Source organism: Lutjanus erythropterus, chromosome 12 (assembly GCF_056507025.1).
Source record: "Lutjanus erythropterus isolate fLutEry1 chromosome 12, fLutEry1.hap2, whole genome shotgun sequence".
Lineage (NCBI taxonomy): Eukaryota > Metazoa > Chordata > Actinopteri > Lutjaniformes > Lutjanidae > Lutjanus > Lutjanus erythropterus.
The window spans coordinates 18,695,598-18,721,520 of record NC_139328.1 but is presented as its reverse complement, the minus strand read 5'-3'; the positions used below and the strand labels follow the sequence as shown (position 1 = coordinate 18,721,520).

General features: G+C 38.1%; 1 protein-coding gene and 1 long non-coding RNA gene across 3 annotated transcripts in view; one reads left to right on the top strand and one right to left on the bottom strand.

The window, feature by feature from the left end:
* LOC146317876 (uncharacterized) lies at nucleotides 1–25,922 on the top strand. The gene is made up of 6 exons (XR_014771654.1): nucleotides 1–54; nucleotides 2,960–3,024; nucleotides 12,315–12,373; nucleotides 14,803–14,931; nucleotides 23,772–23,895; nucleotides 25,616–25,922. It is a non-coding gene; the product is annotated as an uncharacterized LOC146317876 (long non-coding RNA).
* The window catches only part of LOC146317874 (retinal-specific phospholipid-transporting ATPase ABCA4-like), a 57,020-nt gene continuing 48,333 nt past the window's right edge, over nucleotides 17,237–25,923 (bottom strand). For both annotated transcript variants that reach the window (XM_084732464.1, XM_084732465.1), the window contains 9 exons: nucleotides 25,607–25,727; nucleotides 23,761–23,823; nucleotides 23,263–23,369; nucleotides 21,522–21,663; nucleotides 21,105–21,239; nucleotides 20,706–20,809; nucleotides 20,396–20,488; nucleotides 19,095–19,344; nucleotides 17,237–17,470 (listed from right to left, as the gene is read on the bottom strand). In XM_084732464.1, the coding sequence (XP_084588590.1) occupies nucleotides 17,354–17,470; nucleotides 19,095–19,344; nucleotides 20,396–20,488; nucleotides 20,706–20,809; nucleotides 21,105–21,239; nucleotides 21,522–21,663; nucleotides 23,263–23,369; nucleotides 23,761–23,823; nucleotides 25,607–25,727 (1,132 nt within the window). In that variant the 3' untranslated portion in view covers nucleotides 17,237–17,353. The remainder of the gene's footprint in view (nucleotides 17,471–19,094; nucleotides 19,345–20,395; nucleotides 20,489–20,705; nucleotides 20,810–21,104; nucleotides 21,240–21,521; nucleotides 21,664–23,262; nucleotides 23,370–23,760; nucleotides 23,824–25,606; nucleotides 25,728–25,923) is intronic.

Below are 25,923 nucleotides of genomic sequence, written 5' to 3'. Positions count from 1 at the left end.
GTAATACCGGAGACTAACGATGACACCAGCAACTAAAGTCACCTATATTTAAAGGTAAGTTTGCGTGATGTTGTTTAATGTGCTCCTGGTGAGCAGCGGTGTTAGCTAGCTAGCATAGCAGCTTTAGCCAGTCAGTGCTGGTTTGGTCGCTCGTTCAACAAGCAAAGATACAGGAGAAGATGCGTGTTCATGTTTGCAAGGTAAAGGGACAGTGAGGTATTATAAATGTGCTTGTATGAAGGACTTATGCATAGTCAGTGTATTAACTACCACCTACTGCTGTCAGCACGCTCCCAGTTTGGAGAAGCAGCAGGAGTACTGGTGTAGGAAGCTAAGCAATGTGCTGCTGTGGACGAGATCAGCAACAAAACATGTTTTAGACACCTAAAAAAAGTATTAGTTTGAGCTCACTCTACATTTTTAATAGTTTCCTCACTTTATTTTGCTGTCAGACTACATTTTACAATAAGAATCCACTTTTATATTGCTCTCGTCAAAATAACCAGTCTGCACAGGCAAAATGACTAATTTTGTCTTGCAGAGCACTGAAGCTGCTGGTCTGCACTGCCACCATCTGTTTGTTTGTTTGTGTTATTGTGTGACCCAAGTGTTTTAAAAGTTTAGTTCAGATTAAGTGAATTCACACAATAACACCAACAAATTTAACAGATTTTACAAAACAAAGTTACTGATCTCACCAATGGAGACTGATTGAGTAAGAGAGAGCAATAATTGGCTTATACAACAGTGGTTTTCCATCTAAAAAGGTTGTCTTATAGCAAGGTAAAGTGGTGACAATATTCCAAATAATAGTGTACACTTTATCCGATAATGATTTTTTTTTTCAAAGGTAGACTTTTTTTGAAGTGGCTAAAATATAATTTGCTGCAGACCCTGCATACAACACTACATTACTTAGCTTCCATGCTGGTACTCCTGCTGCTTCTCCAAACTGGGAGTGTGCCAGCCGCCATCTACTGTAGATAATACACTGACTATGGATAAGTACCTCATACAACCCCACATAAATAATCCAAACTATCCCTGTGAATCAGGAGACTTTCAGCAGGAAAGCTGATGTGGGATGATGTGCAGCAGGCTGTCAATGTTCACGTTACTGCTTTATCTTATCCTTTATTTCACTGGCTGTATGGAAACAAATTAAGGTTTTATGTAAGTTACTCCATCAAATAACAGAGGGTGCCATCATTAAACCAAAAAATGAATATGTAATTTCTTTCTTATTTTTCTTCCTTATTCAGCAAAAAAAAAACCCAGTTTGGCTTGATTTTCATGTGTAAAGAGAAGTGGGGAAACTGGATGTTAAGGGGTTAACTGCCACAGCTAGAACAGTTCCTATGAGAGAGGAAGTGTGTGATTTAACCACCATCCCTCCACCCCCTCGCCCCTTTTTAAAATCAATTTTTCAATTTGCATGATGGTGCTTTTTAATAAATCTGGCTGAATCATCCACAGTGACACAAAGACTTTGCATACATTTATTTATGTGTTCTTCAATTAATGATGTTTGCTAAACTAAGACAGTTATCGATATCTCGATGAATTTAATTCACCAAGGCAGCTTTGCAGACCTCCAGTAAAATGAACTTATTTCTGCTCTAAGTTCTTCACCTTAAACAGAATTATAAGCAGTTGCATAGAGCACATAGAAGCTTTGAGCTGGTACAGATTTCCATGAGAAAAGTCTTCACAGCTGTTCTTTATCTTCCTGACCTGTAGGTGAGACAAAACAAACCTCGCCTGTCACACATTTTTCATAATCATAATCAATAGGCCAAGAATAGTACTTGAAGGTGAGCCATGTCGATCCATCTTTCTCAATCATCTTTTTTTTTTCCTCTGTTACCCCCGGGGGTCGATACCTCTGCCTTTAGAGGCAACACCAAAGTTATTCGCACTTCCACCAGGGAGTAACAGCGTGGAGCTGAGGTGCTGTAAGGAAGCTAATGAATGTATTTGTCATATCTCTAATGGCTCACTATATCACCACTGCACCTTGGCTCGAGATTTATGGTAATCATGACTGCAGAAAGGCGAATGCGTTCCGTCTTAGGATTTTTAGTTTCTGTGTACCGGGCTGCACTGATGAGACACCTTGGGAGAACATTAAATTGACGGCAGCGGGAGTTTTTTCCCAGCCAAACTTGTGAAAACGTTGACAATGTGCCACGGTAAATGATAGTCTAAACGCACAGAGTTGGGAAGTTGGTATTCACATCAGCATGAGTGCAGGAATGGCAAACTAATAATGAGTAAAGTCTACTATTGATTAGAGCCAACTTATTTTAGTCCCTGAGGCTCACACAAGCCCACACACCCAGACCAACAATATCAGCTCAAGTTATGCTGAGATCTCTTTTACTGATACCAACTCCAGAAACTTTACTGTCCCTTTTTTCGAATCTAATCCACCAGTACAACTTCGTCTTCAATTTAATCCCAAGTGACTTCATTTTGAGAGTATTTTTTTTTATCTAGTATTGCAGTATGCACTCAAAATGCAAATGACCAAATGTGTAGAGTTCAGAAAAATACAACTGAATAAGACGACAAAGATGTTCACAAAAAATATACTGACATTAATTTACAGGGATTCTGTTATTTATTTGTTTTCATTACCTTAGAATTAGGGTTGGGTATTGTTTCTGTTTTTTTTCTGATACCGGTGCTAAAATAGAGAGGAAATCTCGAACTTGAACTTGAACTTGAATTTGAACATTATATTAACATATAAGTAAAACTGAGCTGAAGCTTAAAACTTAAGTAACAGTAGTACAAATAAACTTTCAGTTGGTATTAATGTTCTACAAACTAAAGCATAAAACTTCAGCTTTAATCATATTCATGATCATATTTGCTAACCTGAGCAAAGGCTGCTGTGGTCATCATCAGATACATCGTGTCTAGTGTTTTATATATCTCTGCTCCTCATCTCCAGGGTCAGGGACGCCCACGCTGCTGGCTGATGAGCTCGTCATGGGGTCACACAAGCAATATAGCACGGTGCGTGTCTCTGCAGTCAAGTATGTCCCTGTGCATTGCCAGATGTTTCCCCCTTTACACAGGACTGCTTTTATTTCTAATCTTTTGCTGCAGGTCTTGCTTGCTGTTGGAATCTTTCTGAGTGAAATACAGCCACACCTTAGATTGTTTAGCTTGGCATTTTAACCGTGTTTACAGACATTTATCCACACAGGGCATGTGTCATCTTCCATGGGCTCTGCCATGTTGCAGTGCCACGTTTCTATAGCAGCCCAAATTGGATCTCCCTTGAAAAAACTGGGTATTTTGCCTGGACGGTCATGGTTTTGAAGGACATAGTAGTTCACACTTCAGCAAGCTCATTGGCAAGCTCCATGACTGTTTAAGCCTGTGCTTTGACTACATGACAAAAAGTTGGACTGACTGGTAAAGCATAGGCTAATTTTACTTCTAAAGCTTGAAAAAATACTGCACTGAAATCAGAATACAGTCTCTACACGTTACTATATTTTTGTTGTCAGACATAATTTAGTCCATTTGAGCACTCTTTAGTTGAGAGGCGAAGTGAGGAGAAAAAACCCAGTAAACTGTTAATCCACCTCTTTGAAATGAGGCTGAGAATGTAATCATATAATTAAAATCAGTTATTAAAATCAACTGCATCAAACAATGAGGGAAAGTTTTGCGGCCGGGAAAGTTTTGCAGCCACCGTAGGTTCTCTTACACGCTAGCAGGTGGAGAGTGAGAAGAGGTCTTTGCAGTCTGCAAACTCACTGCTAGTTGCCACTAAATCTTACACAATTTTTCTTCTTTCAGCTCTTCCACTTAAACTGTCATTTCAGCTTCTTTGAGAAGCCTCATTGTATTTTCAAGGTAATTTATTTACCATTATACCGCACAGGGTTGCGCAATGAAATGAAAGCTGTTGTTCCTTCTTGTTACACACACAGGGACAGTTTCAAGATCAAAAATGCATATTTTCCCTTGGCCTGACCCATCTAGATTGTTCTGGTGTGAGTTGCAGAGTTTTGGAGTTTTGCTTTTTCTCCAGTGTAAAGGGATGAAACGGCACTCAGCTTTTTACATCTGAAAAATTCCAAACCAGAGTCTCGTTGCAGAAATCATGACCAGGTGACTCAAGATAATCCAGAGACCTTTTTTTGAGCAGTTTCATGTGGGAACTGCTTTCTGTCTATTAGAAAGAAAAAAGTTCTGGTAGACTCTAAAGTAGTTCTGATAGACTGTGCTGCAGAAAGAAAGTAAGTCCTGCATGAAACTGCTCACAGTAAGGTCTGTCTGTCAATAAGGTTTTTTTCCGCCGCTTTGAGAACCACAAGCCGAATACCATTTAGTCCCATTGTATTTGAGAAAAGGCAGGGATTATGATGACCATTATCTCAAAAACTCTGCAACTCAGACCAGAACAGTATAGACGGATAAATATTACTATAGACCAGAGGAAAAATATATATTTTTTCTTTTTGGGTGAATTGTTTCTTAGACACATACAGATTTTGACTGTCATTTCACAAAAAAAAAACCTCAGCAGAACTTCTTTTTCCATTTAGTGCCAAGTGACTTCATCTACAGTATGCACTCAAAATGCAAATGAGTCAAGCAAGTACAGAACCCAACTGAGAAAGACAACAAAGACAAGTGATCACAAGAAATGTATTGGGATTGATTGATAACTGAAAGGAATTGGTGCACAAATCAATATTTTTCACTGCTCTTTCTGTGATCAATTTACCATGAATCACGAAGGACCCCAAGTTGTCCTCACTTGTTGATCAGCTCAGTGGGAGTGTGGAATTGTGATCAACTGAAGTTAAAGCCAGTGGCATATTTAATTTGTATGTTTTTGCGTACATTTTGTGTAGCATGAATAACGTTATGTGGGTGTGTGAGAGGGGGAAAGAAATATTTGTTCAAGATTTCTCAAGGGCAACTCCTACAGCTTCTATAGAGACAAGAACACACACACACACACGCGCGCGCATGAGGCGAGAAGATGCAGGCTGACTGCACGGTTCTGATGCACTTTAAAAGCACACTTGATCAGCAATTCCTTCTATGAACCCACACATCCCTCAGACTTCAAACGCACCTCCTGAAGGTTGGGGGCACAGAACTGAGGATATGACAGAGCGATGCTTCAGCAGAGATGCTTTACTTTGTTTACGCAAGAGACAACCAGGGTATTTTTCATAAAACTACTGCCCTCATGTGGTTGGTTGTGGGTCACAGGCAGGACAGAAACATTTTTAAAACAACATAAAAGTTTGACGACTGTCACCAAGTTCTCAGAAATGCAACACGGAGGGCTCATTATCACCCTCTGCATCCTACAGAGTACTGGAAAACAAAATGATGAACATGCAGCTCTTTCACTGTAAACTATCTACAGTAACTGATCGATCACTAATGAATGACTGATGATTCCTGCCTTCTCAGGGAAAGCGCCATGATTAAGTTAATTTAGGAAACAGCTGAGCTTTTGTTCAGTACAGACTTTATCGATTAGCATGTTCCTCTCCAAGCTTTCTGATTCTACAACACTGTGGACCTGTAGGGTTTTTTTTTTTTCTTTTTAATTTGGACAAATCAAACATCGTAAAATTTGTATCATAAAACCCACCAACACAGTACTTAACATTTTATATCCTCTGGCCAGGCGCATTTTGCCATACTGTAAATATTCCATGAATACTGAACAACCCGCAATAAGAATAACCAAAAAAATATATTTTTGTGTGTGTGTTTACTGATAAAAATTAGACCTGCAACAATTAGTCAATTAACCAATTAGTCCTCAATTATTAAATTAATCACCAACTATTTGGTAATCAATTAAAAAACAAACAAACTCTGATTTCAGTGTCACAGTGGGCTTTGAGAAACAGCCCAGAGGAAAGAAAACGTTGAAAATAAGATCTTGTCTTTGTCTAGCCTGTGTCTCTTAAACATAAATGAGCTAAATTTAAGACCAACATGAGATTTTGACCATTTTCTCAAACTTCTTAAATTAGGCTCCTGAGAAATAGCCTTTGTCTCATCTCATCCCAAGACTGATTTGAGCCCAGTTGAAGATCTTAAAATGTTCTTTTGCACTTTTGTAAATAATCTCACTGCACTGGTCTTAAACATGTATCAAATAATCAGTGCTTGAGAGAACAGTAAGATCTAAAAGAAAACTTTCTTAAATAAGATCTTAAGTTTGATTCAGTGGTCAAATTGTCTTGCTCCATACGGTCATTAAGGAGAAAGTTGTGAGACTCCTATGAGCTCAGCAAAAGATCTGCATATCTTTTGTTTTTCTCCTTTTTTATCCAGAGGAGAGGTTTAGGAGAAACAGACGAGACTTCAGTGAGCTCAAAATAAGAATCTCATTTATTTCACATAAGACAAAGAAAGGATGATCGTGAGAAAGACAGTTTTCCTCTGGGAGTGAATAAAATGATCAACAGATTAATGTAGCCCTACTGAAAGACTGGAAAAGTTTTAGTTGAAATGAAAAATGAAAACTTCCAATACAAACTGAAAGAAGCTGAAATGGTAGTTCAAGTGGAAGTGCTGACAGACGTTTCTTTTTAATTGCAAACACAGAATTAAATGTCAATTATAGAACTGAAATAAGTTTTGTATGAACAGTGGAAGTTGTGGGACTAAGATGAAGATATTTTTGTTTAAAGAGGAGGACCGGGATCACTGAAAGCAGATGAACTCTCGTTAAACACTAAGAAATCAAAGTAGTGAAACTGCCAGTTGGTGTGCAAATGCCAGGAGCAGTTGAATTGTCATTTGTAGAGTGAGGGCCTGCCCTTTTTTCTGAGCATCAGCATCTTTTTTCAGTTGTTGCCTACAAGGAGAGAGTGCTGCCCAGAGAAAAAGCGCTGCACCCAGCATCTTTTTTTCAGAGTGTTCTGGCTTTTTTTGTGTGGCCACTACAAACGCTTGTAGCTGAAAATCTCTGAATCTTTTCAGCAAGTGTTGTCACTGTTGCTTTTTTTCAGGCAACCAATCTTAAATTAGATGTGGACTCGTCACCCTGGTAACCAAGAAAATGGAGGAGAAGCTTGCTCTGTCTGTGTCAGATGGGAACTAAAATAACAGAAACAGAAACACTCATTTGTGGGCGTAGATTGGTCGGACACTGAATGTCGCTGGTTGTGCTTTTATAACCCTACGCGTTGTAAGCTTGTTTGATGCTTTGTTAACTTTAGGGATGTTGCTGGTGACTAAGTTCCCTGACAATTAAATGCAAATATTAATTTAGTCTAGTCAACTAGTTAGCAGTACTAGCAGCAGCAGCCTACTCTGCTTGTAGGTTAATGTCTGTGTTTGTGCTAAATGTGGTTACACGTGGCTCTAGTCAAGTGGTTATACGTGACTTACTTCTGACACAGCCCACATTCAACCTTTTTTTTCATTTGTCATCTGTCCCAATTTGCTGATAACAATGTCTGGGCCTTCAGGGCAAAGAGGCTGCTGTCTGCCGGATCGGCAGCCCCAACTAGTGGCAGGAAGCTGCATAACATCTTAGAGGCGTCAGATAACTGGCATTGCACATGAACAAAATACTGATTAACAGTTTAACCGACTAATATTTCTGGTGCCAACTGGTGAGGCTGTCAATATTTAATCATATTAAATCATCATCAATCATATTAAATTAAATATTATACTGCCAATAATTTTCTTGATTAATTGTTTGGCCTATGTCAGTGTTTCCCACTCATAGACTTTACTTGGGTGGGCCCAAAATAATGATCATATTATAATATCTTATTATGATTAAATGAAAAATTCTTTTAATTAATTTATTATATTACTTATAAAATCCCAGCAGAACACAGAATCGTTATCTATTTAAAAATGAGTATCGAGATGCGTATCGAATTGACTGATTTCAATCGGTGAGATGCCCACTCCTAGTATTTTCACGTAATTTGATTTATTTCTTTTGAAAATGTTGGGAGATTCCTGGGTGTACCACTAGGGGGTGCTTGAGTATCACCAGTGGCACTAGTGCTATAGTTTGAGGATCTATATCACTGTATTTCTGTCAGTAAATATGGCATCAAGAAGAAAGGGTAAAAGCAAAAGATAAAGTTTGCAGATCTGAGTGAACACAAAATACCAAGGTTACAAAATGTCCTTACTGGTTTGAACACACTTCTCTTCATGCTTTTCATCTGTCTCTCTTCAAGTGTCTTGGTCTGTATCATACTATTGTGCTGCTGACACTTATAGATAAAGCTGCAGTGAATATATTCAGCTTTCAGCACCTTTTCTCGATATTGTACATGTGAATCTCTGCTGTCTCTCTTATATGACACACACACATGGATTTAAACACACACCAACCCTAAAGCACAGTTTTCTCAGACAACTCTGTCTCTCATCCAGACGTTTATTTTGTGCCCGCTCTCTGTATAGATATACAAGTGACCTTCTCTGACTCCATCCTTCAACTGTGCCCCCAATTACACTTATGACCCAAAACAGCCGCCGCACTGACTCACAAGCCAAAAAAAATTAAATGCTGTGTCTCAACAAAAGAGTCAGACATATTTCACCTCTTAACCCACACATCGCTCTCACAGCAGCATGAACAGTTTTTTATGCAAACTACAACTTAGCAATAATAGGATTTTTTTCCTGCATGGAAAAAACACTATAATTCACTATAATTCACATCATTTACCATGATGCAACGTTTTAAGCTTCCATTAACACCTGACGCCAACATTATCATTACTAACATTTAATGATTGAACATCTGATCATCTCTACTAATTTTCACCCATTCTTTATAAAGCCGGACCTGCGGGTCACTTTACAATCATCAGTCAGACCTGCTGTAAGACAAATAAAGCTCTGCAGCTCCCGCAAGAAGCTTAAAATCCATTGAAATACTTGAATAATTTTGGCCTTTTGTCATCGTTAGAAATCGCAACATGCTCACTTTATCATCACTCATGAAAAAGACTTAAGGCTCAGAGGAACTTTATTTCTTTCGTTTTACACACTCTGTTTAAACCGCCTCCTAACATTTTCGTGTGGCAAAACTAGTGTTGTAATTTCCTGACTCTAATCAGCTGCTGGCCATATGTGCGCCTCATAAATCTGTTTTGTTTAAGGGCCTATTTAAATTGTGAAAGTTTAAAGTGCATAAGGAGTGAGAAAGTATATCATGGCCATTCCCGTGTGCAGTTAAGTCTCAAGAGTTAATTTATGGGTTGATAACACTTGACTTGTTTAACTGTTTTCAACTGTCAGTGGTCTGTTGATGTAATGTTCAGCCTGTTATGCCGAAAACAAAAGTCCACTCCTCTGGAGTTTGAGTTCAGTGACTGCCTGTCTCACTGCCTGCCAGATTCCATTAACATTTTGCTCAATTTAACAGTTACAAATATCTAGTCCCTCTAAAAGACTCTTAATGATTTCTTACGACTCATGAACAGACACTTATTCATTCGGCGTTGATTTTAACTCTAATGTGAAATGGGAAAAACAGTTTTTCTGGCCTGGAATATAAATTTTAAGGAACACCGAAGCTGTAGCATTGATGTCAGAGATGTGAGTATTTCAACTTAATATGTTTCCTTAATCTCTGATGACATGTCATGGTCATTTTATGATTTATTACAGTAAATATATCACAGATTTCTTCTCAAAAGGAAAACAAGTCTAAATTGAGGCAGGGATACTTTTACTCCCAAGAAGATCTCTACCAAGTTAACTTCACTCTTCTTTCAACTCCACATTCCCAGCTTGTAATGCATGTCACAGTCTGCCTCCCTGTCCCTCCTCTCCACCAACATTTCTTTATGGCCCCTTCATTGCCTTTATCCTTCCGTCCACTTCAGACTTTCCCTCCTTTCTCCATCATCTGACTGCCACACCCAACCACCCAACTCCCTTTTAAAGAAGAAGTACAGTAATATTGACCTGTGTGTGCCACTCATTCCATCTTATTAAGAAGAGATGATTTCTAGATGTAGTTTTACATGTTTTTAATGTCTTTATAGACATGTGGGCCAGCTGACGTATTTGTCTGAACAGCAAGCAGAAATCAATACTGTATTATGTCATGTCAGTTTTGTTTATATCCCACATTCAATAGAGAGAAAAGGTCTGCGTGTTTTACAAGAAAGCATTTTAGAGCCTTTTAATTTGAAGCCACCACATAGATCAAGACATAGAGAGACTTTAAGTTCAAGATAATATCTTTTCCAAAGTACTTGGATCAATAAGCTGTATGTGATTCGTACTTAAAGAAGAGGTGGTACTATAGAGGGTGAGCTGAGGCTGCAGTGCTACTGGTCCTGTAAAGTCTTCTTCTTCCACTTACCATAATAACTTTTAAGGTTATCTAAATTTTAGAAAACCCCTGCAGCAATTAGGTTTCATTACACCAGGGGTTCTCAAAATTTGACACTTTGAGCCCACGCTTAGAAAAACTTAGATATCTATAAAATACTTATTGGTACTTAAAACAAGACTATGGGAATCGAGGGTGAAAGATATGCATGTATTTTTTGTAAATACCTATTGCTTAAAGGCTGCAGTGCTGGAAAACAAAGTTAGGAAAATAAATTGTGGTAACAACACTGATACTCTGGAACTTATAGAAGTAATTATGCACAGTTATAACTATAATATAACTGCGGGGGATACAGTAAGGTGAGTGCTTTGTTTCCCCAGTACTGTACCCTGAAGGTAAAACTAAATAATGAAGTATAATTCATTTCTTCTCTCCTCTTAAATGCCCACTTGTTTTTTCCCTGTCCCCCATAGTCTGTTCTTCATTTAATTAGCATTAGGAGAAGGTACGTATCTTATTGGTAATAAATAATTCATACAGAGCAATTAAACTGTAAATCTTGGGCTGTATTATGGGTGTAAACTATAGCCAATGTTAATCTACATGAGTACGACATGGAACAATTTGAGCAGTAATGGTGGTGGGTTTGTGGTCAGCACTGAATATTTAAGGGTAATCTCTTTAGGACTGCAACTAACAATTATTTTCATAGTCGACCAATAGGTTGGTTATTTTCTCAATTATTAGTTGGTTGCATATAAAATGTCATGTCAATGTTGATCAGTGTTTCCCAAAGCCCAAAATGATGTCCTTAAATGTCTTGTTTTGTCCACAACATGAAGGTGTTCACCTCATTGTCAGGAAAAAAAAACAAAACTTTTTTCTCAAAAAAATTCTCAAACCCATTAATTGATTCTCAAAATAGTCTGCGATTAATTTCCTAATCAATTACTCAATTAATCGTTGCAGCTCTAAATCCAGCAGCTGTTAAGACATTTAGCCTCAAGAAGTAGAGTGTGTGGTCAGGGAGGGTTGACAGGTCTCAGACAGGAGGTTTGGACACTGTGTGTTGGTGCTAATGAGAGGGAGCGGCACTTCACTGTGCATGTAAGTCCAGGAGCATTGGACTGGGGGGGAAGGGGACTTGGTATGCAGGACCTTCATGTGAGGAGGACCCACAATGATGCGCTGCAATGTGCTGCGCTCCTCTTAAAGCGCACTATCGTGTTTGGCCTTGTCCAGAGGCTATTGCTTGCATTGTGCTGGAAGTATAAAAGATGTTCACTCTTCTCAGATGCTCCACTTCAGCCAAATCTTTCACCAATTTGTAGTCCAGGCATTGACAGGCACCGATGCCAAATCCACACACAATGGTTATGCATATGCACACAACAAAAAACAAAAGCAACCCACAGGCATTATACAAAAAACAACCTGCCTCAAGTCATCATGTTATATGTTCATTAACTGTTTTATATGAATGCTCCCCTGCTACAGCGTCTCTTCAGGAAATGATGGATCTGTTTGTTTGTTTGTTTGTTTGTTTGTTGTTTTTGTGAAGAACAGTTTATGATAGCAAGTTAAGGTTATGTGTTCCAGAGATAAAAGTTTCTTGTAAAAAAATAATAATTTATTTACTAATATTTTATGCCAGCAACTATCACTGTGGATTAGTTTCATATTGCTGAAAACTTATTGTTGATTCTCAGGCAATTACAGGAGTCAAAGGGAGCTATTTTTCTTAGAATTTCTAAGTGGGTGTTTATTTGTGTCGGATGAGGAGGTGTAAATCTAAAAATATGACCGTGTATAGAGTTGACTGAGTTAACACTTAGAGAAGGGTCACCATGTGGCACCTGCACAGCAAGAGAACTCAAGTGCAAGAATGTGTCAATTAGATTATGAAAGCAGCGTTTAGATTTGACAGTTTTGACATTATCACAGCAATAATAGAAAAAACCTTTCATATTCTTCTTTTCAGAACATTTATATCACTGTGGATTTGCTGAAACATCGATCACCCACTGTGCACCCCACCAGGTGAGCCTGACCATGAAATCTTTCATCTAAAAACAGTATTACAGCTCCTGACTTATAACACGCCAGTAAAAAAGGATAATCTGTCTTTTACAGCATATTTTCATGTTTCATATTTTGGGCAAAAATATGTACAGCTGTGTTATAGTTTAGACAAACTTAATTTAAGTCATGTGAGTTTGGCAGTTTGTTAATTCAAGTCTAAATATATAACTTAAATAGGTAATTAATATTTGTATATATAATATGCAAAGGTCACATTCACTTCACTTCCTTTTCGCAGCTGTTTACTGCTCGTGTATTTGGGTTTCTTTAATACAGCCAACTCACATTTCATTAAATTTCATTAAATTCACATTTCAAGCACTTAGATGGTAGACGTGATGGAGAAACGTCAAATTAAAACAATAAGAGCCAAGGAGTCTGAAGTCAACAATTAATTTCCAACAGTTCCAGAAGAATGACTTTTTGCCATGTTGAAAACATGACCTGGGAAAAAGAGTTTTAATGAGAGTAACAGCTGTTCATTCATGTATGACATGAACTGATGGTTGACCCGATCCCAAAGTTGTCAATCACACCTCTCATATCAGTCAGGGAGGACATCATGCAGTAACTGTCTCCCAGTTCAATGTATCCGTTATCCTAAAAACCCACTATGTGATCTAATACAGCGTTTACAGCGTTAAGGTTTTTATATGCAGAGGGAAATACTGTATTTGGTTTGGAGATAAAGAGGGGGGGTAATTAGGCATTTATCAGTCAGGGTCTTTGATGTGTCACTCTCACCATCTGTCAACTGTGAAAACTGGGGTTTGAAGGTTTTTATAGGATTTTTGGGGTATATTATGTGCCTCTGTATTGGGAAGTGAGTGCATACTGATATAGAAATGAAAAATTAATTCATAACTTTTTGTATAATTGTATATTGCAATAATATATTGGTGCAAAATCCCAAGGCACACTTGGACTTACCTCAGGACAGACCATCTGGGAATCACTGAAGTATGTAAGCTTAGCGTAGCCCCTTAGCTACAAAGTGACAATACTGCTTACGTGCTAATGCATCGATAATCAGTTAACATTTAAAATAAAAGTCTTTGGGAGAGTCTGAATCATTCTGTGTAATAAGAACGTACTGCTTGTTGACATTTGTTGCTTTTTCTTGAAGGAATAGTTTTAAGTTTTTGGAAACATGCTTATTTAGGATGATTAGCTTAGCTTAGCAAAACAAATAGGAGGGTGAAACAGCTAGCCACTCATGCAATATATTGTTCGTTAAATCTGTACACAAACAGAAAGATAAAGATGACAGTGTGCGGTTTTAGAAAGGAGTTGTGTACTGTCTTTAAAATAATCTGAGCCAAGAGAGTGGGATCAATCCCCTCTCTCTGAAAAAGACGAGCATATTTCTTTAAATTGTGAGAGAGGAAATGACACATTCTGCCTCTTACAAGCAAAGAAAATGTTGACTTTATAGCCAATAAAATTAAACCTTGTTTAATTAAATCAATTCACATTTGCCATTATTGTATAGCTTTGTAAGTGGCCATGCACAGTCTAGTATGACTACTTGCATGTGGTGGATAATTTTGGCAATTTAGCAAATGTTTGATATTGCTGTGTTTGATTATTGAATTCATTTATTGTGGGCTGCTTTGGACATAAGTGTCTGCAAAATTATAAATGATAATGTATGTTTGATAACTTGTCAATGTCTCATAATTTTCACTTGACACCTTTAGACCTGCTTTAGTTAAGTAGCTTAATTAAGAATCTCAATTCTTCATCACTGCTTACATTTTTCCTTTGTGTCATGCACAAATTACAAATGTCTGTTGGAATATTATATTGTTTTTCAGTCTTATCTAATCAAAATTATGACTGTAATGTGATGAAGCACATCAATGCTCGTCTTAATATTGACATTTCTTACCAAATTCATAAAAATCTACTGTTTTACATCAGGCCTGAGCCTTGAATGTGTGAGGCAGGACTTTCTCAGTGAGGTCAGCTGCCCACCTCTGATTAGAGGCCATTAATATTCTTTTTGAAATATACATTTCATAACATAAGTCCTAAGTGATTGACTCTTTGTCAGCATTGGTGTCGCAAGGTTAGGGGCTCATTTAGACTTACAGTAGATGCCATGTTGAGTCGTTTTCAACTGATAAAATGACGATTTTTTTTTATAAATCTTATTAATATTTTAGTAGAAAAAGCACCAGCATTGATGTGTTTTATCACAGTATAGTTATATAATTTAGTTTACAGCAAGTGTGAAGTGCCTCTTTAATAATTCAACTGGATTTGGTTCTAATAACATGGATAACACCATGTGCTCTAAGAGAGCTCTTTTCAGTATTACCAGCTGCACACAAACAGTCATATTTCACAGCTTGTTACAGTATGACTCTTTTACTCTCCCACAGCGACACTATCCATGCTCATCAGCTTCATCCAGATGACCATATGGGCAGGAAAGGAGCCTGAGATCCACACCAGAGAATTCATTAGCAACCCCAGACTGCACAGTGGCATCATCCCTCTGTCTCTTTGAGGTAACCAATGAAATTCAGGCTGGTGGGCGGCCTGAGGCAATGACACCACTACTTGCGGTGGGAGAACGGTAATTGGACTGTATGTCAGATAAATCCAGGTTGTGACAAGCCACTCAGCACAGTGTCGCCTTGGCCCTGATGCAAAACTCATCTCTTAGCCACTCCACTGACCTACCGCAGCTTTCTTAGCTCCTCAGTGGAGGTCAGTGGAATTGCTGTAGGAGTGAAAAGTATTTCAGCTCTAAAATTCTCACTAAATAACACAAAATAACACCCAGTAGCTTTCAGAAAACCAAAGGAGGGCTGAGATATTTGAGAAATTTAAGAAATACTGCACCTCATGTATACATTGTGAAACTTTGGAGTGTTTTTATTTTGGTGATGCAGTACAAACCAGCTAGTCAACACTGTGCAGAGCATGAAATATAAAGCATGTTTGGTCAGGAACATTTGGTCAGATACAAAATATAATTTTTCTTTATCTACACCTATAGTTATCTTTTGTTAGCACTTTATTTGAAAGGGTGTGCAAGACTGTCGGTACATTCATAACCACCTCATAACACTTGTCACTTTATCACTGCTGTCATTAAGTATCATTTATCAGTTACGTTATTTTAAGTGCAAAGTTGACACTGTTGTGATGTCTTTGTTATGACAGCTTGACTTCAGGCTGCACATCAGGTAACTGTACATCATCTCGGTACAGTACTGTCTTTAAACTGGCCTTATAACATATAATGACATCTTTGACAAGTCCAGAATGGAATTGACTCGAGGTCAAGGAAAATATTCATGACACACTTATAATGATTTTATGATGGTCAGTGTGAAAAACAACCACATATGACAGGATAATGTAATGTTAAAACATTAAGCTAAATCGTTTAAGTTTAATAATGTCAAGTTATTATAACAGAGACATTTTTGTCCTGTTAATGTCTAGTTGTCATAACAGACATCTCAAATGATGTCAGCTTTGTATTAAAAATGATTAACTGATGCTTAATGACAGTCATAAAAAATCTTCAAGACTCTTATGCACATCCCTTCAAATAAAGTTACAATCTTTTTCTCAGCACAGAATATTCCACTTGAAGGATTATAGTTTCAATAAAAAGACGGTAACTTTATTTGAAGGGGTGTTGTGTAAGACTGTCATTACACTGTCATAATCATGTCACGGCACCTGGTATTCACATGTATTTTTTTTAATGAATGTTTGCATTGAAAATGACTGACACTTAATGACAAAGCTGACATTGTTTGAGATGTCTTCGTAATGACATTTTGACTTACTTAGATGTCTGGACTCTGTTGTCAAACTGGCTTTATAACATTTAATGACATCTTTATGTCCAAATAGTACCACTTTACTTGCGATAGATGGAATTATTCATGACACTGTAATAAAACTTAATGACATCTTTATGACAAATTTAAAATGTAATTGAGGCAAAGGAAAATATTCATGATACACTTATAACAGTCTCATGACAGCCAGTGTTAAATCAAACTACATGACTGTTTACTGCAATGTTAAAACACACAAATTAACACTTTCTTTAAGTCTGATGGTGCCAAGTTGTCATGAGACAAGACGTTATAGCAAAGATATTATTGGCTTAATGTCAACATGTCACAACGAAGACAAAGTCAGCTTTGCATTAAAATTACACAATTGATTGAATGACACACATAAACATTCTCTTACAGGTATAACACCTGTAAGAGAATGTTTATGACTTGTCATTGTGTGTCATTCAATCAATCATCAGTCATGGTTATGACAGTGTCATGACAGTCTTATGCACACACCTTCAAATAAAGTGTTACCATTTTGTTATTCAGCTATAATCCTTCAACCGGAATATTTTGTGCTGTTTTGTACTGACACTGGCGGAAAACAAAACATATCAATGTATGAAACACAACAGAGAAGGAAATACTTGAATGTACAACAGTAAATAACAGGAATGGAAGTGATAAATATGTTTTGGAAAAAAAAAAAAATACAACCAATAGTACATGACATTTGTTGTAAAATTGAGGTGAGTGCGTTAATGTAAACATTTAAAAAAGAAATACTGCTTCTAAGGTGCTTAAATATTCATTACTCATACAATATGTACAAATTTATACATGCCAGTCAGTCTAAGCAAAAATATCTCTTCCATATTTCAGATGAAGAACCAGCTGTTTTTGCATCAGTTTGTGCAGTTAACACATGAACACAAGTCTAAATAATGTGTCGGACATGCTTCTGTTTGTCTGTGGCTGGAAAAATGAACTGTTTCACTTTGGCAGGTAAGTGGCCAGGCTCATCTCTACTCTAAAAAGCAGTTTGGCTAGTGAAATCTTAAAAGTGGTTGCAGAGTTGAACGCCTTTACATCCGTTTCTGTAAATGTGCAGGTGACAGGTTCATGTTTTCCTCTGCACAGGTGAGATCTTGATGTCTTTTCTTCCACCTGCTGTTCTTCTCTGTAACGTAATGTCCTCGTCTTCTCCTGTCTGTTGCTTGGCAAAGTTGACGAACACCTGCACGACCGACAAATGGATTCAGTCCAAAACAACAACATTTTGACTGCCCCAAAGCGCAAAAGGACCATAATGTATGTGCTCAGGATTGTAAGTCATAATTTACAGGTTTCAAGCAAGAAAAGAAAATTAACTCCAGTTTAATTGCTTGTAAGTTTGACATTTTAACTAAAAAGTTGTGTTAAAAGAAAATTACACTATTTAAATATCAAATCGTATCATGGAAGAAAAATGGAAAGTTTGACTGTTGCAAAATGTAATTCATATGAACAACTGAAGCAGAGCGGTGTGATATGTTGTCTTATTCTGGCAGAGTCCAAGGTGGCATTATTTCTCAACCTGGACCATATTTTCCCTTGTTTTTGTGTCTAAGTGACTAATGGAGACAATTTTTGAAATTGGTCTGTAATAGAGTGAGAGCGCAGCAGCAGGGCTGCCATGAAATGGGATGCAATGTAATCCTTGGGGGCAATTGCGAAGTGCGACCACTAAAAGTGCTTGTTTTTGCCACTGACAGGCTCAGATTGTTATTATCAGTGTCTGACAACATTATGGAAAAGATCCAAATAGAGAAAAAACAGTTTGTTTAAGCGGAAGTAGCCAATTTGTCAGTCTCATCAAAGCCACCACACTCCATTTATAGAAATAGTGATTTTATTATCATAAAACATTTCATTCAAACTTGACAGAAACAAAATAACACCCACCAGCAACATCTTTCCCCTGCTCCAACAATCACCAGCTCTGGTTTGGTCAAAGTTGGATGTGAAAATATTCTTGCTACTTTCTCCTGCTGCTTCTTTTGACCAAACCACCAGAGTTAGTGATTGTTGGAGCAGAGGAAATACAAACCAAGGTGTTGTTGATGAGTTTTATTTGGTTTCGGGTCAGTTTGAATGAAGTGTGTTATGATGGCAAAATTACTGTTCCTATAAATGGAGTCTTGTGGCTTTGGTCAGAACAATAAAACAGCTGTTTCTGGTTTAACAAAAACTTTTCTCTCTCTTTAAAAAAAAAAGAGGTCTATCACTGTAGTGATCCTGGTCCTGGTTTATTTTCTCAGTTTGCAAAACGCTGCTGGAGTTTCACAGGAAAACAGTCCTGTAGAATCTCCAGTGTCAGTGAGAAACCATAAAATACCTCCATACTGCTCGTCTGTAGCATGCTGGGACTTGGAGTATGCCAGACGAGCAGTATGGAGGCATTTTATATTTTTATCCTTTTGTTTTTATGTTTGAAAACTGGTCATCATTTCCTTCCATTGTTTGGTAGTTTCTGCAACTCCAGCAGTGTTTTGTGGACTAAAAAACTAAACCTCATTCAGCATGAGGTTGAGTAGGTAGTGGCTGAATTTTGGCAGAACTATCCCTTTAATACACAATCAAATTTCTCAATGCAATGTTCAACAGAGAATTTACTGATTGATTTTTTTTTTTTCTCAAAAAATTCATAATATATCAATAAAGCTATGAATCCAGTTGTATAAGACTAGATTCTACTTACGTTGTTTTTTTTTTTTTTTTAATTTTGTAATAGTTGTAATAAGTTAGTGCTAGGTGATGTGATTCACAAATGTTATCAGGTTGAGAGTCGTTAGTAACTTCCCATCCTCTTATCGTCTTACCTGGTCCAGTGTTGTCTGGGAAACGGAGTAGTCTTCAATGCTGAGCCTCTCTTTATTGGCCACCACCAGCTGAAATATCCTGGCTAGGGAGGAGGAGGCGATCTCATACTGCAGTGTGTTGTAGTGCTTCTCCCTCTGAACACAGCCGGGGAAGCAGCTCTCCATGAAACTCTCGACGGGCTCCAGATCTGGGGACAAGCCCGCTTTAGCTGCCTTGATTTTCATTGTCACTACATAGCCGTCACCAAATCTGGAGGAAGAAAACACAATGTAAAGATATTAGACATTTATCAGGATACGTCTTAATGTTCTTATACTGACTCTGGTTGCACCGACTCTGGCTCTCTTTTGGTTGAGTGCAGTCTTCATTATACTTTATATCAAGATCCACAATCCAATTCTCCCCCAGAGATAAATAAAAACAGAATGCAATGATTTTTAAATCCTTTTGATCTCTGTTCAGTTGAAAACAGTAAACGCAGTTTGTTGCTGCATCTACAAATGCAAGTTAAGACTGTGCCATGCAAAGAGAAAGCCATATATCAACAACATCCAGAATTACAGACAGCTTCACTGGGCCCCGACCTCATCTGAGTTAGACTGACGGAAAGTGAAAAGTGTGCTGTGGTCTGATGAGTCCACATTTCAAATGTTTGAAAATCGTGGACGTTATGTTCTCTGGGCTAAAGAGGAAAAGAACCATCCAGATTCTTACCTGCGCCAACTTCAAAAGCCACCATCTGTGACCGTATGGAGTAACTGTCATGTCTGTGATGGTGACGTGATTAATGCTGAAGGGTACATACATGTTCTGAAGCGACATATGCTGCCATCCAGACGACATCTTTTTCAGAGTCATCCCCATTTATATTATAAAACACTATTTGAATTTTTCAGATTTTTTGAGCACCACAAGCTTAGTGCCATTTAATGATATTTTATTGCAGAGAGGTCAGCCATCTTTACAGCCAATACTTCAAACTCTGCAACTCACACCAAAATAATCTAGATGGATTAATAACACTACAGGCCAAAAGAAAAATATATTATATAATATATTTTTAATTTGGGGGTAAACAGTGTCTTTAGGTTTTACACAGCATCCCGACTTTTTTGTTCTATGTTGAAGTGTTATTTGTGGAGGTCTCTTCAAACATGTACAACTTCATATCGATTAGATTCAATTCTTATTGAGGTAGACTTTTTTGTATCATGATGCTGAGAAAACATGATCATGTTGGGAATCATGATATTCCACCCAAACAATGCGCAAGCCTGCTAAAATACAGAAAACCTCTTACTTGTATTTGAGATGCTGGATGGTGCCCAGACACTTGAAGGTCCCGTTGACCATGATGGCCAGTCGAGTGCAGAGGGCCTCACACTCCTCCATACTGGTGGAAAACAACCATAATCCATCTTGATTTTTACTGCTGCTATTTCATGTCTATGAGCAATAAATCATCATTTCACAGATCTCTTTGGTAAAATCAAGCAAATGCCAGTTTATCATGATTTGATCAACAGTTGTTGGCAGAAGAGTTAGCTGTGTTTAGTCAGCTGCTGCAGCAGATGTGTCTAGTGGATTAATTTCATTATTAAAAGTTGAACCTGTGCGACGTGAGCACCACAGCCCTGCCGTCCTGAATAACACTCATGATGGCATTCCACAGGAAGCGTCGAGAGTGGGGGTCCATCCCTGTCGTGGGCTCGTCCTAAACACACAGAGCCACAAACAAACAACAAACTTGACTCTCCGAGCACATAATTCCATATGAACAGAGCCCAAATCCTTATCTCTATCAGCATATGGCAAAGATCTCAGATTTATGCCAATTTGAATTGAACTGCGCAGTTGCCTGCCAATGTATAAAACATTCGAGGCCAGGCTTGACTGAACCCATATGGCTTCCCATCTGGATCCATAGACCATTTCATTGATAAATCCCTGCATAAAACCCAAAAACCCAAACAATGGGCTCATGAGTGCCTCATCATTGGATAACTCACCAGCAGCACCAGCGACGGGCAGCCAATCATTGCGATGGCTGTGGAGAGTTTGCGCTTGTTGCCTCCACTGTAGGTCCCTGCACAGCGGCCGGCGTACTCAGTCAGACCCAGCTTCTGGATGCCCCACTCTGCCACCTACAGGAGGGAAGGGAAAACATGCAAATCCATCCAAAAGTGACTGACTGCTTTCATTTTTAGGATGAGTATCCCCTACTGTTAACTGAGCCCTTCAGAACAATGTTACAGCAAAATTAAAAGGACAAAACAAACATTAGTGGACACAGAACAACAGTAAAGAGACATGGTACAAAACAAAATTAACAACATGCAGTGCTGAGCCACAGTGGTTTCATTAAGACAGCAGAATGAAACCTCCTCAGACAGCTGAAGATGTAAAGCAGCTGGAGTCCTACTCACTCTGGGGATCTCTGACTCAGGTACCCCCCTGAGGCGAGCGTAGAGGTACAGATGCTCCCTGCCGGTCAGGAGCTCATCGATAGCATCAAACTGAGGGCAGTAGCCCATGTTTTGGTGCACGTCCAGAATCTCATTTAGGATGCTGCAAAACAAGACACACAGTGCTGCTCATTACAGTGAGCCAACAGAGCAAATAATATAAAGAAATCAAAAGATTTAAGTATTCTCAAAGGGGTTAGACTGTAAAAACCTTTAGTTAAAACATATCATCCATAGCTGACAGAAAGCTGATTCTTCTGGACAGAAATATACAATAACAGTGCAAAAAAGACAGTTAATCTTCTTGTCAATTTAATTATTTATTTAATGGACAAATTTGTTTTTGTTATAAAGTTCAGCGTTTCAAAACCTGGAGACTTCAGATAAAGCTGTGAGCTCTATATATATATATATATATTAAAAAGATAAGAACATTAATTTACACTTTTTTAAATTACTGTTGACTTTTTCTTTTTTGTTAAATATGTGATACTTTTCACTTCTTTAGGCTTTAAAAATCCTACAAATTAAAGAATCTGAGAGGGAAAAAAAATGACTGAAATTAAAGGGACAGTTCACCGCAACATCACGGCTGCAGCAAAACACTTCAGCTAGATATCGAGTATCACACCTTTTTTTTCCCCATGTAACATGCACAGTTCTCAGCAAAAATAGACAGTGAAAATGATCTCTTGATAGTCATACTGACATCATGTCAACAACATGACACCCTTTAACTACAGTATATGTAAGGAGAATATGTCACACATGAAGAAATCGAGAGAAGGGCAGTTTTTTTCTGATGCAGTCTTTCTTTTCTCTCTCTCTCTCTAAACAATGGGCAGAAAATCACATTGCTTTCTGGCTACAGCTTTTTTCTTTGCATAATAACTTTACTGCAAACTTAACTAAAATAAACAAACTAGCAGCACCGCAGCAGAAATGCTGTCACTTTGTGCACCAGATGCATGCGACCATGTGAGCCACCTCCTCATGGCAACGGCAGAGGAAAGACTGTTGATTTCCACCAGGATTGCACAGTTATAGGGGGAACACTGGCCTAACGAAAAAGAACTACAGGACAATATTATATATGTATTTTTTATTTTGCTCGTAAACCACGCCCACACTGAGACCATACCCTGTGAGGAGGGGTCATATGTAAATATTGTTGTATCTTAAGGGGGACGCAGGCCAAAAAGGTTGAAAACGACTGTAACAGATGGTTGGTTTAAACAGCTGTTAACCCAGACTTTCATTATTTTCATTTTTAATAGAGTTTTAGTGTCCAACAATGCTGCAAATGCAGTTTGAGGGGCTTATTCACCCTGACAAGAATCCTGAGTGGGTATGTTCAAAAGAAAATAGGATTCTCAACAGGTAAAATATTCATGGCAAAATCACTTTGCAGCATCTTCACAAAAAAACATTTGAGACTTTCAAAAACTTATCATACCCGTTCCTAGCCTTTTTTCTCCACATGGACTGTTTTTATAGTCAGATAGTGTCGTCTAACAGAATAATGTCAGATTGACCTTCTCATGTTTAAACTTTCTAACTCACTGGACTGTTTCTGCTCGTCTCCCATCTGGAACTGCGTGCAGGATAAACCAAAAGCATTTTACAAATACCATCGGATCCAGGCCCTGAGCAGAGTTTGTGTTCTATTGACCAGGGACGTTTTTGACTGATTTTTATGTACCTGTAACCAGCCACAGTCGCCTCCCCGGAGCTGACATCCGTGTCACCAGTCAGCATCTTGAAGGTCGTTGTCTTTCCAGCTCCATTAACTCCCAAGAGACCGAAGCACTAACAGGACAAAAGACAATCAGGCTTTCAAGAGGACGTCACAGTCTGATGAAATGCACTCACTAGTACAGCGAATGACTACCATTATTCTTTTTAGACTGAAGAAATGTCCTTGTACATGCATGTACTAATTGATTATGAACATTTAAACAGCAACATAACAAACATCCAGACAAAATGAGAGCAGTACAGTAAATATACTTCCTTATCCTCAGTATTCATCATGATGGTAAATGATAACTACTGCACATTATCTGCATCTCTAATAGTCTGTGTGGCAGTTTAATCAGTGCGTGGGTTGTCTTGAGCAAACATAAAAAGAGAAAACTTGAGTAATACAAATAAAAAAGTCAGTGGTAGCTCTCAATGCAAATGAACTCAGTGACTTTACCTCTCCTGCAGGGACACCGACACAAATCCGGTCCACAGCTGCCCTCTTCCTGCCCACATACGTCTGTGCAGAGAAGAACAATAATAACTGAATCCACTTGGGTAGTATCTTTCAAACCAATAAAGACATTTGGAGGTAAGAAAGCCATATAACAAACAATAAAATAAGCTTTTTTTTCCTGCAGCATTAATCTGCCTGCATATATTATCTTTAACAGTAACAATGTGTTCTGCACTACATATTTGTTCTCATTTTTACATAAAGTGCATTAATTTGGAATCTTTGTCTTTCTCTGCTGTTTGGGACTGTGTGAAAGTTAGCGAGGTGGGAATGGGGTTAAATCTTTCATTGAAAAGCAGGGTCTTCCACAGTAGTGTTAATATTTGTTTTACCTGCAATATCAGCCACCCAATATCTGAAAATAACTTACAGCAAACATAACAAAGGTACCAACTTCAGCTGGTGGTGGACTTTTTCACCCCAGAATGAATAAATGATCCCAAGAAATATTAACTACTCTTCCTCAGCAAAAATAAAAACATATCAATCCCCTTTTTCTTACCCCTTATTTCACTGTTATTATGCTAAAGTAACTTTTCATAGATTCATTTATTTCTACTGAAGAAAACAGACTATAATACTTTAAATATTTAATCGTCTTATGTTTAATATGTGAAGATCCATTTTACTATTCTGAACAGGCCGTCTGGGACTTGCTTGCATGTCATCTGTGAATTATTTTGTGTACATTCTTGTGTATTGTTGTGTCATGTTATGACTATTTTAGGTATTTGTTTAAGGAGGACTTGTAGTTGGTTCAAACATTGCTTAAATTTTAGGGAGCTGTAATTCCAATGTGAGAGTACTCTTTGTATTTTAGTTATATATTATTTTTTTGTATTCAGCACCTATCCCACTGAGGTTTTGTGGATATACTCTCAATAATCGAACTGAGGTTTTCCCATAATTTTTATGTCAAGGACCCGCACAATAGATGCAGAGACCATGGGCAGTATAATAAATACTGAACAGTCTCCCTGACTTCGCCCATATGTTTCTGAAGAGCCATAGTTAAGCTTAAAGGGTGGTGGCTTTGGCTGTCGCCATCTTGGCAGTCCCTGACTCAGCTTAATTCCCGGCTAATCCAAAAATTGGCAAAGAGGTGGAGCGTGAGTGCAGCTAAGATGGGCTAAATATAGCAGCTAGCCATCTGTGACCTGTCACCTAAAGTGGGCGTGCTTGTAATTATACATAATTCTTAATATAGTTTAAATGAATGAGTTATATTTTCTAGTTTATTTCTGCTGTAAAGAACATTTTAATATGGGGGTCAATGGAGATTGACTTGCTTTGGGAGTGAGCCTCAAGTGGCCATTCAAGGAGCTACAGTTTTGAGCACTTCCATGTCAGCCTCACTTATCACCCCAGGATGTTGCTGCCTCCCAGACCCCCAGACTGACAGTATTTGAATATATTAAAGTCTGATAGGCAATCAATGATCAAGCTAGGATCACTGTAAATTACAATCGATCAAAACCACCAACCCTGTTTCTTTCCTTGTTGCTACAACTTCCAAAAAAATTTGATAAAAGTAAAAATACTCTATTCTTCCTTTTGCTTGGGATCCTGTATAACCCACTGAAAGACCTCAATTTAAAACCTGCTTAACTTATTCCTCAGTCTTCTCTGACTCTTCATTCAATGTTGCAGAACTTGAAAAACAAATTAAATTACATTTCAGAATGACCAGGAAGAAATCAAAGAGCTTATATTACATACAAAGTCTAATCTAGTATGAAACTGAGATATGGTGATGAAGTCACTAACATGGTGGAGTGATTTTTACCTTTGACAGGTCTCTGATCTGCAGGATGTCCGTCTTGCTCCCTCCTTCATAAATCCTCAGCCTCTCTGCTGCCACATCGTCGTCCTCATCTGATGTTGGAATCTGCTTGTAGTCTGATAACCTGAAGGGTGCAAGAAAATCATCTGTGGAGAAACATCTACAACAGAGCTGCACTTTATCTATTAGATATGAGTTCTAACCCTGTGGGAAACAATTTTCCTGGTCAAGTTTCCTTGGAAAGGTCAAGACAATGGTATAACAAGAGGTGGAGAAGCTGTGCATGTAAACTTTTATGCTGCTCTGTATTCAGGCAGACC